This window comes from Lampris incognitus, chromosome 3 (assembly GCF_029633865.1).
Source record: "Lampris incognitus isolate fLamInc1 chromosome 3, fLamInc1.hap2, whole genome shotgun sequence".
NCBI classification, from domain to species: Eukaryota; Metazoa; Chordata; class Actinopteri; order Lampriformes; family Lampridae; genus Lampris; species Lampris incognitus.
In genome coordinates, this window is record NC_079213.1 from 67,849,244 (window position 1) to 67,866,020 (window position 16,777).

Below are 16,777 nucleotides of genomic sequence, written 5' to 3' on the forward strand. Positions count from 1 at the left end.
TGTTCTTGAATGGAAACAGCACAGGTGTGTGTCCAAAAAAAGTCAGCTCATCAAAACTATGCATAAGGTTTTAAAAGGTGTGCTTGGTACCATTTAACTTTCACGAAGCACCTAGACTTTTTGTTAAAAATAAAAGGGAATAATATGACCAAGTGTTTACTCAAAGAGGTAATGTATTAAGGTGTGGACTGGCAATGAAAATAGAGGCGTCTTCTGGCAGCTGCTTGCATGCATGTCTTAATGGTGGCTATTGAAATAGTAATTTTTCCCAAGAAGTGTAATGCATGTGTGTGTGCGTGTGCGTGTGCGTGCGTGTGCGTGTGTGTGCGTGTGTGCTTGCTCTCCCCAGGTTGTGTACGTTTCTGGAGAATCCAGGGTGTCTCTGGATCTGAGGCCCAGGTTGAACCACACTATCCAGGCTCGATGCTCCCACCTTGGGCAGCAGCCTCCGCTCTGGAGTGGATGGAGCCAACCCCATCATATCTACCTAGACAGTAAGACCATCCTATCTCAGATGTTTTTGGAAAAACAAAACATGAAAATACCCTACACAGTACTCACCTGGTGATCGAACCGGTAGCCTGCGGCTAACAGGATCTGAATGCACATGCAGACAAGGATTATTTACTGATGGTAGTGGACTATTGACCTCAATTATCTCTTAGGTAGATTTAATGGGATGCCGATGTAATGCCAAAAAATCATTAACAAAGACCTCATTTAAGCACGGCTAACCTCAAGAGAGTCTGACTCAGAGGTCAGCCTCAAGATTAAAGACCACTCACATATCATAGTAGCCCACAAGAGAAGTAGATTTCCTTAAACAAAATACTCTTCTTTGCAGCGCACTGAACCCACACAGGGACAGCAAATCTTAATAGCAGTGCTTAAAAATTGTGACTTTTGTGGGAATGAGACTGGTATTACCAGAGTCAGACTTTTTGAACAAGTAAATGAATACATACGAGGAATTTGACTTGACTGCTGAATGTGATAACACAGCAAATAACAGTAAAATTACAGTACTATGAAGAACATAGAACCCGGGGGTCTCTCTTTGTAAAATATGGACGCTGTTACTCGGGGATCTGGTGCTGTATTTTGAAACAAAAATGCAAAAGCAAAGGTTCAGCCTAAAGATGTGCAGGAACACCACACATCTTTTATTGTTGATTTCACAGTCGACGTTAAAAACCGAAATCTGACTTTCCAGTGAAAGGAGCATCCCTGCTATCAGTTTGTGTTGTTGCAGTAGGGATGTTTTCAAGTGGTTTGTGTCTGTGCAGTACATGCAGGTGTATGTGGGAGGATGTTCGATGGAGTAATATTGTTAAGCATATGTACTCCCTCTCATACATGTGTATGAACGTGTTTAAGGATGTTGTAAAGAAAAGCCTCCATTATCTGACCCTGTGCCAATACATTTGAGTGTGTGTGTGTGTGTGTGTTTGTGTTTGTGTGCGCATACCTGTCTTTCTTTCGGCACATTATGATGACTAATCAGTGCAGAGGCGGACATCTTGAGGTGTGACACATGAATGCAGAGCAACATCTCTAACTGAGGTGGGAGTTTAGCTTGCTGCTTCATGGGAACAAGAAAGACAACAAAGAGGTTATGAGAGATTTGTAAGAAGAAAAAAATAATGACACAGTTTTTATTGACAGATACGTTTTCATCACTCATCTAAGTGACCTCCTCAGTCTCAACTGACTGCAGGTGTCCCCACCCTTATAAACGATACAGTGGTACAACCACCGAAACTGATGATCGGTTTCATTTGCAAATTGGTGTGACCATTGGCGAGAGTTCTAACTCAACTTTCTGTGGTTTTCTTACCCGGATTATTGACCATGCATAAAGACAATGACTGTCAGTGTCTTTTTGTTTTTTATGAAAGAGAAAAGACAGCACATCACACTCAGTGGATTACACACAGTAGTGATGAAGGGCCTGTTCATTGCGTATGGTAGCAGTTTAGTCAGTTCAATTCAATTCAATTCAAATGGCTTTATTGGCATGACGTAGCAATGTACATATATATTGGCAAGTCACTTGATAGGGTGGTGGGGATCAGCCAATCAGCGACCTTATTCTTAGATCAGATGACGAAGGAAACTCGTGAAGGTGCGATATAATGGGCGATCAAGTTGCCGTGAGGAGTTGTAGAATTTGAGAAGGACTTTATAAATATTCTTTCAAGCCAATTATTGAGCTCTCCCCATTCTAAAGTGTGTGTGCGTGCAGCTAATCAAACACACACACACACATACCAGTTGTTATCAATAAACATCCTTGAAGATAACATCCTTGCGTTCTTGCCGATGCACCACTCCCAACCATTTACAAATACAGTCCGAGCCAGCGATCCTTCATTACACCTGTCTTTCTTTCGGCACATTATGATGACTAATCAGTGCAGAGGTGGACATCTTGAGGTGTGACACATGAATGCAGAGCAACATCTCCAACTGAAGTGGGAGTTTAGCTTGCTGCTTCAAGGGAGCAAGTCAAACAAAGACAACAAAGAGGTTATGAAAGATTTGTGATTAGAAAAAATAATGACTCATCACAGACAGCTGAATCAGTTCATCTGGACACAACATTTATTGACAGATACGTTTCATCGCTCATCTAAGTGACCTCTTCAGTCTCAAATGACTGCAGGTGTCCCCACCCTTATAAACGATACAGTGGCATAACCACCGAAACCAACAATCGGTTTCATTTGCAAATTGCCGCGACCATGGGTGAGAGTTCTAACTCAACTTTCTGTGGTTTTCTTACCTGGATTATTGAGCATGCATAAAGACAACGACTGTCAGTGTCTTTTTGTTTTTATGAAAGAGAAAAGACAGCACATCACATTCAGTGGATTACACACAGTAGTCATTCTCTTACTCTCTGCTCATTCTGTCTCCACACACACACACACACACACACACACACACACACACACACACACACACACACACACACATACGCACACACATTGTAAATATTTGAGTTATACGGTTGATGGTTTAGAGCAGAGGTCTTCAACCTTTTTCAGGTCAAGGACCCCTTGGCTGATAGAGACATGGCGGAGGGACCCCCTATTACATATCGTATAAAATTGTGTTGCTTATTAATCTGTGCCAACAGTAATGTGTAGGGTGGCCAATAGTGCCATGTATAAAAGTACTTTGTAATGGTGTATACAATGCTAAGCCATTAAAATACAAATTATTGACAGATTCATATATTTATAGAACATTTTTTTTGTAATTTTTTTTATTTAGGAACATCAAATACTTAGGCTAATAATATGTACCATTTTGGCGAATATGGCATGCATTTATTTCCATTTTTTTTACTGGCACTGCACATAGAGTGGTTTAGCATAGGATAGCTAGCTGGTGCTCGGCTTTCAGGGTGATCACATTATTGCATGAGAATTCATGGGTATCCTCAATGTTGTAATTTTTTTTAATGAATAGGGAGATTTATCTTTGATTATTATAGGTTGTATTTATGTTAATGTGTACTTTCAAACACATTTTTGGAAGAAAAAAAAGTTTGGGATCAAATAATTTGGCGGACCCCCTGCAGTAACTGAGGACCTCCCGGGGTCGCGGACCCCCTGTTGAAGATCACTGGTTTAGAGTGTCATTGACCATCTGCTCCACCTAGTCTCACTTTCAGGTACACTACATGCAAGGTTGGATTAGTACCCTTAAGACCACCACACCCATGGGCACACAGATGGGTGCAAGTGCATTTGCTATATAAACAACCTGGGTGCTGGGCGGGAAAATGACAACTCTGTCGGTCTGAATCTAGCAATGACACTTGCACTGTGCTTTGCGCCGAGTGTAAGATAGGGCCCATGGCTTTACAAGTAGCCTGCTGAATTTGAAGATTAAAAAAAGCACATAACATTTTAAGTAAAGGGATTTTAAAGCATTAAAATATACTGTTGAGGGACACTATCTGTTCTGACCCAGCCTGCCCTCCCGTTGAAACCCGACAATTCTTTGTAAGTGCTCACAACTTCACGATGCCATTCAAGATCATCACTTCTTTAACCGGATGCTGTTTATCTGAAATCTTAAATATAGTCACATCTGACCGAATACTGTAGTCGACCAGGACATGCTCAGTAAATGGTGGAATATGAGCAATAATACAACATAGAGGAGGATTTTACTTACTTGGGATATTTTCTCTTGTTAAAAGTTATTAATTCAAAATAATAATAATAAATTTTATTTGTATCTCTGAACAATGTTACAAAATGCCTTATACAATCGGATAAAATAACGAACATAGTCAAGATAAAAACAAAAACAAAAAACAATAAAAATATATGACATAATGCCGCAGCCGCTCCACAGAACAAGGTAAAACACGGTCAGGATAGCATAATTAAAACGAAGAGAATTAGAGCCAATAAAACAGGGATTATGATAAAAAACAATTAAAATAAGGTGATGAAAGAAAAATATAAAATATAAGAATTAAAAATGTAGAATTGTAAAAGTATAAGATATAAACAATATAGAAATAAATAAAAATTGGGCAACAACGGATTTACTATAAAAAAAACCTTCCTGTAAAAGTAAGTTATATCTCCCACGAGACTGAGCTCCTACCCAGTTTGGTGATTAGTCATGCTCCTATTCAAGCAAAACTGCACACGCTAAGTGGGTTGTTTATATGACACCTAGTAGATGGGCCACAGACTGTTCCCTAAAGAGTTGATTAGGCAGCGGCTCAAACCCACTGTCAAACCATTTAACAATTAGACAGCAATCAGACTACCAGTTAAACAAATTAAACGGCTTAGTCACTAGTGGCCTTGGCAGTGTCCCCGCTAATTTAAAAATGCCCAAACCTCACCATCTTTTGCAAAAGTTTAGCAGACCCTGACTATGGTTTTGACAATAGGACTGTCACAGGTATTTTTGGACTGATGGCGTTTGTTTTCTTTTTCTTTGTCATCACTGTTATTTGAATGTTCCCCATCTCTCTCGCTTGATATCTCGCTTTGTCTTACAGTATGTGGGCTTAATGGAAAGCGGTGTAAAAAAAAAAAATAAGACCATGAAGAGATATCTTTCTATGTCAGTTGGAAAATTTTATGTACATTTTATTTATTCAGTTTATCAGGGACAGTGCACATTAATAAACATTACTGTAAATATGCCAGAATTAGCCAAGAGGCTAGTTTTCATCCACAGTCCCTGGCCAGGTGTGAAGTTGGCAACCTAATGTCAACCAAAAATCAAGAAACAAGTTTAAAACAATAATCATTATAAAAGGCATGTCAATTAAAGTAAAAGCAGAACACAGACTTGGGCAGTAATAAAAGCAGAGCAAATCACAGTTCAACAAAGAAAAAACAAACATACGCAAGGAAAAACATGAGCAACAGTAAAAAAAAGAAAATTACAGAACAGCTTCACAAAGACAGACATAAACAAAGACAGATATGAGCAACAGGACAACAGTAGCACTAAGGTAGGTAGAGCAACAGAGCAGTTTAGCAGCATACAAAGTGTTTATTGACAGACATTTGCCAAATGATGAAGGCATTCAAACTAGTACTGACAGATTAGGGGGTTTATAAGCCATGCTCTTAACTGTCTCGAAAAGGACTTCTCTGACGTGGACTGGTAGAGCATTCCATTCATGTGCTGCTTTAACTGAAAAGGCAGACTGACTGAAAGTGTCATCTGCGAACATTTGGGTCTCTATCTTGGGGCATACGGATGCATGTGTGTGTGTGTGTGTGTGTGTGTGTGTGCACGCACGCGCGCGCGTACTTGTATGGTAGCACTTGTTTTTTGTAAGGTTGCTTATATGTGCCTATATGATAGGGCAGGGGGTTTTATTTGATTGTGTGGATGTTTTTGGGTTTTTAATAGCTGTATGGTATGTTTAATGTATGTTGGGTGTATGCTTCATTGATTCAGTTTCTGTATTTTACCCATGCTTGTATTCTTATATTCATATTGTCTGTGTTACCCATCTTCTCATGTTTATGGCTTTATTTTATATTTTTTTCTTTTAATGTAATGTAATGTTGTGCTTACTTGTAATGAAATGTGCTGTATAAATAACATCGCCATTGACATTGCTATATAAGTGAAATAGAAGTGGGTCCAATATGGATCCTTGTGGGATGCCAGTGGAGGAACTGAGAGCAGTGGACTGATGGTTATCAACTCTGACTATTTGAGATTGGTCAGAAAGGTAGGACTCTATTCACCTAAGGGTATCTGGAGAGAAATTGTAGGTAGATAACTTAGAGAGGAGGACAGCATGGTTTACAGTGTCAAAGGCTTTCCTCAGATCTAAAAACACAGCCCCAACAATACCACTCTTTATCCAGTTACCCTTCTCTATAAAGAAGCAGTTAGCCATCTCTGTAGACTGATTGGCTGTAAATCCAAATTGCATTTGGTGCAGGAAAAAGGTGGTGTTGTTCAGGTGGAAAGTCAATTGCTCTGCAGTCTTTGATACTTCTGGTACGATACTGATAGGCCTGTAGTGGCAGATGGTGAGAGTGTTGTCACTTGTCAGATTTAAAGATTGATGTTACAATAGACATCTTCTAAGCACTTGGGAAGACTCCCTGAGAGAAGGTCTGGTTTAATATCTTTGTGAGGGGAGAGACTACTGATGTGCTTAGATCTTTAATCATGGTAGTATCCATCTCATACACATCCTTTGCTTTTGATGATTTAACAGCATTGATTATTCTTAGCACATCTGCCTTAGGAATATCTCTTGTGTATGTGGAAGGGTGGTTCTGCAACATCCAAGGAAGGGGATAGTGGCTACAATGTTGCAATATCCAATGAACTTTTGTTAATTTGACTCTCAGAGGAACTCTGTTGCAATAGTGGCCACTGAATCAATAAAATAATGGTTGAGAGTCTCAGCAATTTCAACTGGGTCCCTTGAAAGGTTTCTATTGATTTCAAGTTCCATTTGCCTTTCTACTTTGTGATGGTGTCCTGTCATGTTTCTTAATTTGCTCCCAGATTCACTTAGCATTACCTCGTGCTTCACTAATTATATTCAAGAAAGATACAGCTTTAGCCTTTATTAGCCCCCGTACTACTTTTTTCCTTAATGTAGTGAACGTGAGTTTGTCATTATGTAGTTTAGTTTTAAAAGCTGTTTTCAGGGCAAGCTCTCACTCTTTCATCAGTTTTAGTATGTTTGCATTAAACCACGGCAGACTATTTCCCCCCCCTTTTATTTTGGCTCTCCCTAGTACAGGGGTCGGGAACCTTTTTGACTGGGAAGGCCATAAAAGCCAAATATTTCTAAATATATTTCATTGAGAGCCATATAGTATTTTTAACGTATAATAAATTAAATATGTCTTACTTTTAATGTGACTTCTGGTGCTGCATGGTTTTGCTGATGGCCTTGTAGTCTGGTTCATACGTGGTGAGGTTGAGCTTCATGCAGGCGTTGAGGCTTCCGTCAGTTAAACGTGAGCGTAGGTTGGTCTTAATGTTCCTCATATGCGAGAAAGACTGTTCACATGCATATGTAGAGCCAAACATGGTCAATACGGCAATACTCACACGCTGCATTGTGTGGTATGTCACAGGAAGCTCGTTCCAAGTTTTAAGAATCAGCTGGTCTTCAGGTTGAAGATTTTTAATTTCTGTCCACTTGTGTTCCCTCGCCAGCTCTGCTCGCTGTCGCGCAAGACTTTCCAACTCTCCATTAAGTGACTTGAACTTACTCATCCACATGTCTGATGCCTTCAGGTCAGCAACTTCCAGCTCAAAGTCTCCGATAGAGACCCCGGGGATGCATGTCAGGTCGATTTTGTCCACTGCACACTCATGTGGATGAGTGATGAACTTGAAAAGACCAGTGCGCGCACGAAATTCTCCAAAACGTGCTTTGAATGACTGCAGGAGATTGAACGTAAAGCCAGCTAGCTGCTGGAGATCCAGATGTTGAGTGGAGTCACTTGCTAAGCATGCATCTCTAAATTGTTGCAGTCTTTCAAAGTGCAGAAGACGACCTGTTTCAATGTCCCTGAGAAAGACTTCCAGCTTGCTTTCAAATGCAAACACTGCTTGTTGAAGGGATGAGATTGTATTTCCAATACCTTGCATTTTCACATTGAGCTGGTTCAGATGGCCAGTTATGTCCACGAGATAGTGAAACTGCAGGAGCCAGTCAGTGTTGTCTAGCTCAGGATGCTTGACGCCTTTCATTTCAAGAAAAGTCCGGATTTCACTCAGGCAAGCTGCAAAACGGCTGAGCACCTTCCCCCTTGACAACCAACGCACGTTGCTGTGTAAAAGCAGACCGGGATAATGATTCCCAACTTCTTCTAACAGAGCTTTAAACTGGCGATCATTTAAAGCTCGGGCAACAATACAGTTGACCACTCGAATGACCAGAGACATCACCTCGCCAAGCTCCTGGCCACACGTCTGAGCGCAAAGCGCCTCCTGGTGCAGGATGCAATGAAAACTTAGGATGGCTCTCTTTTCATGTTCACGGAGAAGCGCTACAAATCCTTTGTTCTTCCCCAACATACAGGGTGCACCATCAGTACAGACAGAAATAAGTTTATCCATCGGTAGTTTTTTTTCTTTAGCAAACTCCATGAAAGACATGAATAAATCCTCTCCTCTTGTTGTCCCTTTCATTGGCAAAACAGCCAAGCTTTCCTCACGCAGTGTGTCACCTGCAGCATACCTGGCAATGATACTGCACTGAGATAGATGGCTAACGTCTGTTGACTCATCTAACGCGAGAGAAAAGTATGTCCCGGCGTTTATGTCCTTAATTTGTGTTTCCTCGACTTGATTTGCCATCATGATGCTACGATCGTGCACAGTTCTTGCTGACAGGGGCATGTCTTTTATTCGTTTGATTATCTTGTCTTTATTTGGGAAGTCATCAAACAGTTCATTGGCCACATCAAGCATGAATGTTTTGGCATACTCGCCATCTGTGAATGACTTTCCATTCCTTACTATTGCCAAAGCCCCCGCAAAGCTAGCGGAATTCCCGTCACCTTGCTTGGTCCACACACGTAGTTGCTGCTGACTCGTCTGCACTCTCCGCTGTAGCTCCTCGCATGCCCTTTTCCTGCTGTCCCCCGCTGGATATTTCGATGCAAATGAAGCATGGTGCGTATCGAAGTGCCGCTTTATATTTGACCGTTTCATCGATGCAATTTTATCATTGCATATTAGACATACCGCAGATCCTGCTCTCTCCACAAATGCAAATTCCTCTGTCCACGCAGCCTGGAATGCACGGTAATCATCGTCTTTTTTTCTTTTCGCCATCTTTTCCGTTACAAGGGTTGAAGCGGATAAACTAGTTGGCTATCTGATAAAATTGATTTCTTCACCTTTACAATGACCCGGACATGCTCGCGAGCCATTGGTTCCCGACCCGACCCACGGGTGACCCGTGACCCGTGAAATTTATCTTCAAAACTAATTTCTTTTTACTTTAAAATGACACAGTATTATTAAGAAATATCACAAGTATTTTAAAATCAGTTCCAAACTGATTTTTTTTGAAAAAAAAAATTTTTCAACTCAAAATTGTCTGGGAGCCATATGCCGTCACCGGAAGAGCCATATATGGCTCGCGAGCCATAGGTTCCCGACCGCTGCCCTAGTATATTGTTCTATTATGTTTTGGACTATGCCTAGTAGAGTCTGACTATCCTCTTCCAGGTTTATCCCTGAATAGCAGACCATTCCACTTCATTTCCTGTACATTGTCTCTGAAATTTTGAAGCTCACTTTTTGGAATTCTACTAAATTAAGGGCCTCTGGCATCAGGTGACTTAAAATGCTTACTTTTCAGTTTTCTAGCCATCAGTGTCAGGCTGTTATCAGATAATTCAGTGATCATGTTAAAGGATTTCAATATTCATTCTGGTCTGTTACTAAAAACTAAATCTATCTGGATTTTTGTAGAATTGGTGATTCTGGTTGGACCCTGGATTAACTGTGATAGGTCAAATCCATCTAATCTGTTTGAGGTGTTTCCTGTTATCCTCCCCACTGATGTTAAAATCTCCCATAAGAACAACCTCTTCCTTAAAATTGCAAACTTTTAGTATACTGCAAAACTTCTCACAAAACTCATTGTTAGATGTTGTTGGGTGAGACAATGCAATAAGCTTAAAGGACATTTTTGGTGATAGCATTATGTTTAGACCAATACATTTCAAGTCATTGCCATTGGACCATTTGATTTTGTTACACTGAATATATTCTTTCATGTAAATCAGGATTCTGCCCCCTTTTATATTAGATCTATCTCTTCTGAAGAACTTGTAACCTGGTATAATCAATGCACCTGATGGCAAACTTTTGTGAAGCAAGTTTCAGTCAGACATGAAAAAATCAATATTTGCCATCTAAGAAGGTGTTGAACTTGAACTCTATTTTGACTTGATGCTGCGAATGTTAAAATGTCCACCTTGGAAACCCTTGGTTTTGGCTTGAGAACACCAGGTTACTTTAGAGTGATTAACTATTTGGAAAAAGTTCCGTTTTGGGTTTTTTTCTAATTGCCAGATTTACCCTCCATTGAGGCAAATTCCCTGACTGGATTTGAACTTTCCACACATGCATGGATTCCTGTGGTGAGGATTTGATGGCCACTCACCATTTACTTGGATGTTTGGAGGTCTTTTTGTAAGCTTTTTACTTGCATTTGATGCCTCTGGACAGTTGCTAGAGTTAGGTGGGTCCCTTGCAGTAGTGTTTGCCAGCAGCGCCTCATGTTGCACATCAACCTCAAACGACTGCAATTCTCCAAGTCCACAACCTGAGTCCACCTGCGAGCTCTCACCAATCCTCCTGGTGGGAGTCCCTTCGACCATGGCCAACAGGTGTGGATGGGTACCGCTGGCTCTCTCCACAGCGCTCGGACAACAGGACACAATCAATGAACACAGTCAATGGGCTGAATTTCTCTGTAAAACATGTGTACCTGTAAGACTGGATTGTTGTGCCTATGGTTGATGGCCTTCTTGGCATTTTTGGTTCCGAAGTTCGGGTTTGTTGAGTTTGGGTCTGGACATTGGTATATGTCAACAGTTAGTAGTTACTTTTAGTTCCAGCATGGGAATAGTAGTGTGATGACAAGGGCATGTTTCCCAAATCCTAGGTGTTTGTTGTTTTGATCCGAGGATTGGATTAGCAGGTTGGTTGCACAACTCTTGCTGTGACAGGTTTTATTAAAAAGTGCTTTTGTATCAGGTATGCCCGTTGAATTAAAGAAAAAATTAAAAGTATTGCGTGTGTCAGTAAAGCTGCGACTGCACCTGTGCTACATGTTGCCGTCTTGATCTTTTCATAAATCCGTAAAAATGAGTGAAAGTGTGGTTTATTAAAGAAAAAAAACCCACACAAAACAAGATTAAAAAATGGCACAAAAATTAACATCGAAAACAAAAGAAGTTTACTTTCTTCTCTTTTTACATCCACTTTTTTCTTCTCAGCTGTGAGTTACATCCCAGACAAAGTGGTGGCGCGTCCGGGAGAGAATATAACTGTGTACTGCGTGTTTAATGACCACACCGTCAACGCCAGTACAGCAGTCTGGATGCTGAACTTTAAACATAAGCTTACCCACACCCAGTACAGCCAGGTCAACCAATGGGTAAATATCACCTCCCACAAAATTTTTGTGACCAAACATACTGCAAAGTTCACCTCTCCATTGATTTTCTTTTGGAGAAATCAACGTTCATGCTAAGCTACAGTACATGACTTTCTTTTCCGACTCTTGCCAGGTCAGCCAGATCACAATGCGGCCATCAGAGAAGAGGATGTATGACCTGCTGCAGTGTACTCAGGCACGACAGTGGCATATCCCTTACAGCCAGATCTATGTTGAAGGTGAGGTCGGATGCACCAATGGTGGTACATCTAAATGTTAACGCCTCATTGGATTCCCTGTGAACTTTGACAAAATGATGTATGGTGCAGAGATGGCATGCATAGCCACAATTAGAGATACATTAGCTTGTCGCTGTATATCTTGTAATCACACCTGCTGTTCCAAAACACCACTATATATCTCACTCTTATCTTCAAAACAAATGCACGAACTATCGGAGGGGGAATGCCAATCTTTGGGACACGAGGCAATGCTTATGCAAAATGAAACTGCTCTTCTGCAAAACACTACCCCTTTTGTCCACAGAGACACACAAAGTCAACTACTATCTCACACTTCTCCCATCAGTTTTAAGTTAATGCTATTTATTCCCTGATGGCAATGTGTCAGTTAAGGAGAAAGATAGATCCACACACCAACTACAGTACATTACATTATTGATTTTGGGTGAGTACAATAGTTATGTAATAAACATTCAAATATTTGGCTTTATGTTGAAGCTGCATTAGTTGTAATTTTGTTTTGATCTGTACATTTTTTTACATTGTTCGTTGATGATGATCATATTCAGATATGCAAATCCAGGTTGATTTTTTTTTACAGTGCCTTATATTGTCAGACATCTTGAACAGTATCAATAAAAATATCACTATCATCTGTGAATATGCTGTCATTTAGTCTTACTCTTCCCTCGTGTTTGAGCACTAAGCTCTATTAGCAACTGACAGGCCACCTTCCCTTAATATTCCCAGCTTCCTATGATTTGGCAGGGAAGAATAACAGGGACGAGAGCAGGAAGATATGACAAATATCTGAATTTGTGCATTTTAGGTGCTGCCATTGATATAAGCTGCGTGACCAGCGGTGACATTGATGCCATGACCTGTAGCTGGAAAAACCTGCAGTTGACAACGCTCAATTTCTTAGCCAGGTAGTACAAATGCTTTTTTTGTACACCAAAGATGACACACCACACGACTAAATCAGGTTTCACACAACAGTTAGGACTTAGGCTGTTGAATATTTGGAAATTACACAAAATACAGCAGTGAACAGTAGACACATTCATGATACACTAGCATAAAACCTGCATTGTGTTGGCGCTGTCATGGTCAATTTTAACAGTCATTTGCATAGTCATTTCTTGTAGTTGTTCACAAAGTCTTTTATCAGGCCTCATTCTCCTTGTGTTAGTTTGTCTGCACAAATCCCAATTTTCATGGACAATGTGATATCTAACTTTTAACAGCAGAACCCTTCTCAATAAAATCTTTAATTAAATGGCATTCCAGTAATGAAAGAATGACGCTATGGCAGAGTTGGGATGAGATGACATTTAGACATATTAGGAATCTCATTCATTACAGAGATGTTCACCCCTTAAACTTCTTGGCTAAGAACTGCCTCGGCATTCTTTCACACGCTCTGCTTCTGGGACCTCTTCCATACTTTATTTCTTGTTATGTCTCCATTTCCCCATTCCTTAAATAAAGAATTCATTTGTGTATGCCAACAAATAAATTGCTAAATCTTAGTCTTTTGGGTGGGCAAAAACACTATTGTTCAGTGAAGTGGTGTTGCACTTTGGCATTTGATATATTTGCTAGCATTTCACCTTCATTGATTCTATAAATTAGAGGGAGAACGGAGAGTCCTCCGGAGAGTCTAAAGGAATGATTGCACTCTGGTAATGCATGCATTCCCACTTTTCTTTCATTACAGGTGGGCGGATCTGCCATGCGATGTAATGGAGGAGAGGGAGCGAGCCGGGGAGGAGGTCGGAGAGTTGGGGCAGGCAACATGCCAGTCAGGGCGACTTGTGGAGAGGGTGTGGAGCTGCACCATTCAGCCTCTGAGGATGAACTGCTACAAGCTGTGGCTGGAGGTGCAGTCTCCGATGGGCCCCATCAGGTCCAGGCCCATCTATGTCTCACCCACAGACCATGGTGAGACAGCCCGCCAAACACAGGAAATGTGTGTGTGTGTGTGTGTGTGTGTGTGTGTGTGTGTGTGTGTGTGTGTGTGTGTGTGTGTGTGTGTGTGTGTTTGTGAATGACAATAACGTGAGAAAGTATAAGAGGCACAGAAAGAGACAGATTTGAATTTGCAGATCTTTCTTTCATGCTAGTTTTAGTTTGTGAAGAGGTACAATGTGCAAAAACGTGGAACCCTGCCTTTTATCTCTTCCATACAGAATGAGTTCATGATAGGATTTGCAGAGATAACACACTCTTTATATCACTATCAAACCGTCTCACCGGGAGGTATTTAAGAAAAGCCAATTTACAATTATGTCAGTCAAGAGGGTACAGGAAAAATGAGAATTTTACCTTTAGTCTTCCCTTGACTCATTTTCAGGGCAAATTGTTTTTCATTTGAAAAGGAATTACTGTTTCACCAGACTATAAACTGTTGACTGTGAACAAATCATTACCTCCTTCTGGAAGATGAGTGGGTAGAATAGGCTTTTCATGGCCCAGGAGATTCACTTTTGGCACACTAAACTTGACCTGCTCATATAGGGTTGAAATTTTCAACCACCATGGGAGATAATTATCTCATGTCAACATTTTTTAAAGCTTACATAAGCTTTAACCAATGTGCTGGCAAATCTACATTACAATTTAAACAAGAGGAGTTGTTAATGACTATCAGTTTAAGTCACGCTAATCATATCCCACGTGCCATTTCTCCTGTAGTAAAACCTCATAAACCATCTAATGTGAAGGCAGTGAGCCAGCCCAGTGGCATATTGACTGTATCATGGGAGCCTCCACCTCTCCCTGTTGAAGGGCTTCAGTGTCAGTTCCGTTATCACTCTCCTACTGTGAGAGCCCAGCCAGACTGGAAGGTAAGGTTTATCATACTAAAAATATAACTAATACTACTACTATTACTAATACTACTACTACTTTCGGCTGCTCCCGTTAGGGGTCGCCACAGCAAATCATCCGTTTCCATCTCTTCCTGTCCTCTGCATCTTCCTCTGTCACACCAGCCACCTGCATGTCCTCTATCACCACATCCATAAACCTCCTCTTTGGCCTTCCTCTTTTCCTCTTCCTTGGCAGCTCCATCTTCAGCATCCTTCTCCCAATATACCCAGCATCCTTCTCCACACATGTCCAAACCATCTCAATCTTGCCTCTCTTGCTTTGTCTCCAAACCATCCAACCTGAGCTGTCCCTCTAATATACTCATTCCTAATCCCGTCCTTCTTCGTCACTCCCAATGAAAAGCTTAGCATCTTCAACTCTGCCACCTCCAGCTCTGCCCCCTGTCTTTTTGTCAGTGCCACTGTCTCCAAACCATACAACATAGCTGGTCTCACAACCATCTTGTAAACCTTCCTTTTAACTATCCAAAGGAGTTGAATCAAGTGCAACTGGACTTGGTTATATATCCGTGAAGACGTTTCACCTCTCATCCAAGAGGCTTCCTCAGTTCGTGCCTTTCTGACTAGACGAAGCTAGTCTGCTTTGTCTGACTAGCTTCGTCTTCTGACTAGCTTCTCTTCTTCACCTCTCTTCTGCACTCCCCGTTACTTTGGACAGTTGACCCCAAGTATTTAAACTCATACGCCTTCATCACCTCTACTTCTTGCGTCCTCGCCATTCCACTGTCCTCCCTCTCATTCACGCATATGTATTCCGTCTACTACTACTCCTACTACTACTACTACTAATAATAATAATATAAATCATAATATCACAGATGTGATGTTATTCATGATAACACTTCATCTTGTGCTCTACTGCTTTTATACAGCAGTTTTACAAAGTACAGAAAGGAATGAAAAAGAAAAAAACCCAAACATTTAGTATATACATATATATGTATGTATATATGTATATATTTGTTTGCTCATATATATATATGAGCAAGCAAATAGACAAAGGACTCAACATGTTTTGCAAAGTGTTTTTCTTTTTGTCAACCATTATTTGTATTACTTGGACTCAGCCTCTAATATTCAGTCTGACACGAAATGGCATGAAAGCTCATCCCCATCCTCATATCAAAACACGTTTTCAGAAATTGAGTATTTGTAATGTCCTCTTGCCTCTGTTTCCTCAAAACTACTTCTCATTTGATTGGGTTAATTGGATGGATTGATGGAATAGGTTCATAGCCCAGAGATATAGTTAGGAAGCCATTTTATCCCATATATTTCATTTTTCAGAGAGATCATTTTGTCCCATCTGACTTTCTCCAAAAATTGTCCTCTTCGCAGATCCAAAGGCCAACACAGGTTACACGGGCTGAGGTTGTGGTGCCAGACATGTGCCGTGTATACGTTGTGCAGGTCCGCTGCATGCACAGCAATGGTACAGGCTACTGGAGCGACTGGAGTGAATCTGTCTACTCCACACCCCAGAACAGTAGAAGTAAGATATCGTGGGTTTCACTGGGTTACAGCATTTTCACATTTCAGTATACCAAACAAAACTTACTAAGACTTAAATAATTTCCCACTTTTTGCCACTGATCCCAATGGTGCATATTCTCCACTGTCATTCAAGCATTTTTTGTGACTTTCTTTTTGGGTTTGTTTGTTCATTTGATTTTTTTGAGGCCACCATATTGTAAATTTGTTGTCAAATCGGCTTTATGTAGGCATATGTGTTAGAAGTGTCCATTTCCAATTGCTCTCAGTAGAACAGATGTTCTTTGCAATTTCAATCCTGGCTGCCCAGCAACTGATCCAAAACGAAGATGATAAATAAATAATATTCATGCTAAAGCTATAAATATTAGTGTAAACAAAACTGAAAATAGTTGCAACAATTAAACTTGGGAATTTTAAGATTATTTTTTTTGCCAAGTGTTACCTTTTTAAAGCAGATCCAACACAGAATCAAACACGGGATGCTG

At 40.6% G+C, this 16,777-nt stretch overlaps 1 protein-coding gene across 2 annotated transcripts in view; it reads left to right on the forward strand.

Annotated features, from left to right (window-relative positions):
• The window catches only part of lepr (leptin receptor), a 56,355-nt gene that overhangs the window by 22,701 nt on the left and 16,877 nt on the right, over positions 1-16,777 (forward strand). For both annotated transcript variants that reach the window (XM_056276029.1, XM_056276030.1), the window contains 7 exons: positions 350-494; positions 11,502-11,662; positions 11,796-11,901; positions 12,734-12,833; positions 13,625-13,848; positions 14,602-14,753; positions 16,137-16,290. In XM_056276029.1, the coding sequence (XP_056132004.1) occupies positions 350-494; positions 11,502-11,662; positions 11,796-11,901; positions 12,734-12,833; positions 13,625-13,848; positions 14,602-14,753; positions 16,137-16,290 (1,042 nt within the window). The remainder of the gene's footprint in view (positions 1-349; positions 495-11,501; positions 11,663-11,795; positions 11,902-12,733; positions 12,834-13,624; positions 13,849-14,601; positions 14,754-16,136; positions 16,291-16,777) is intronic.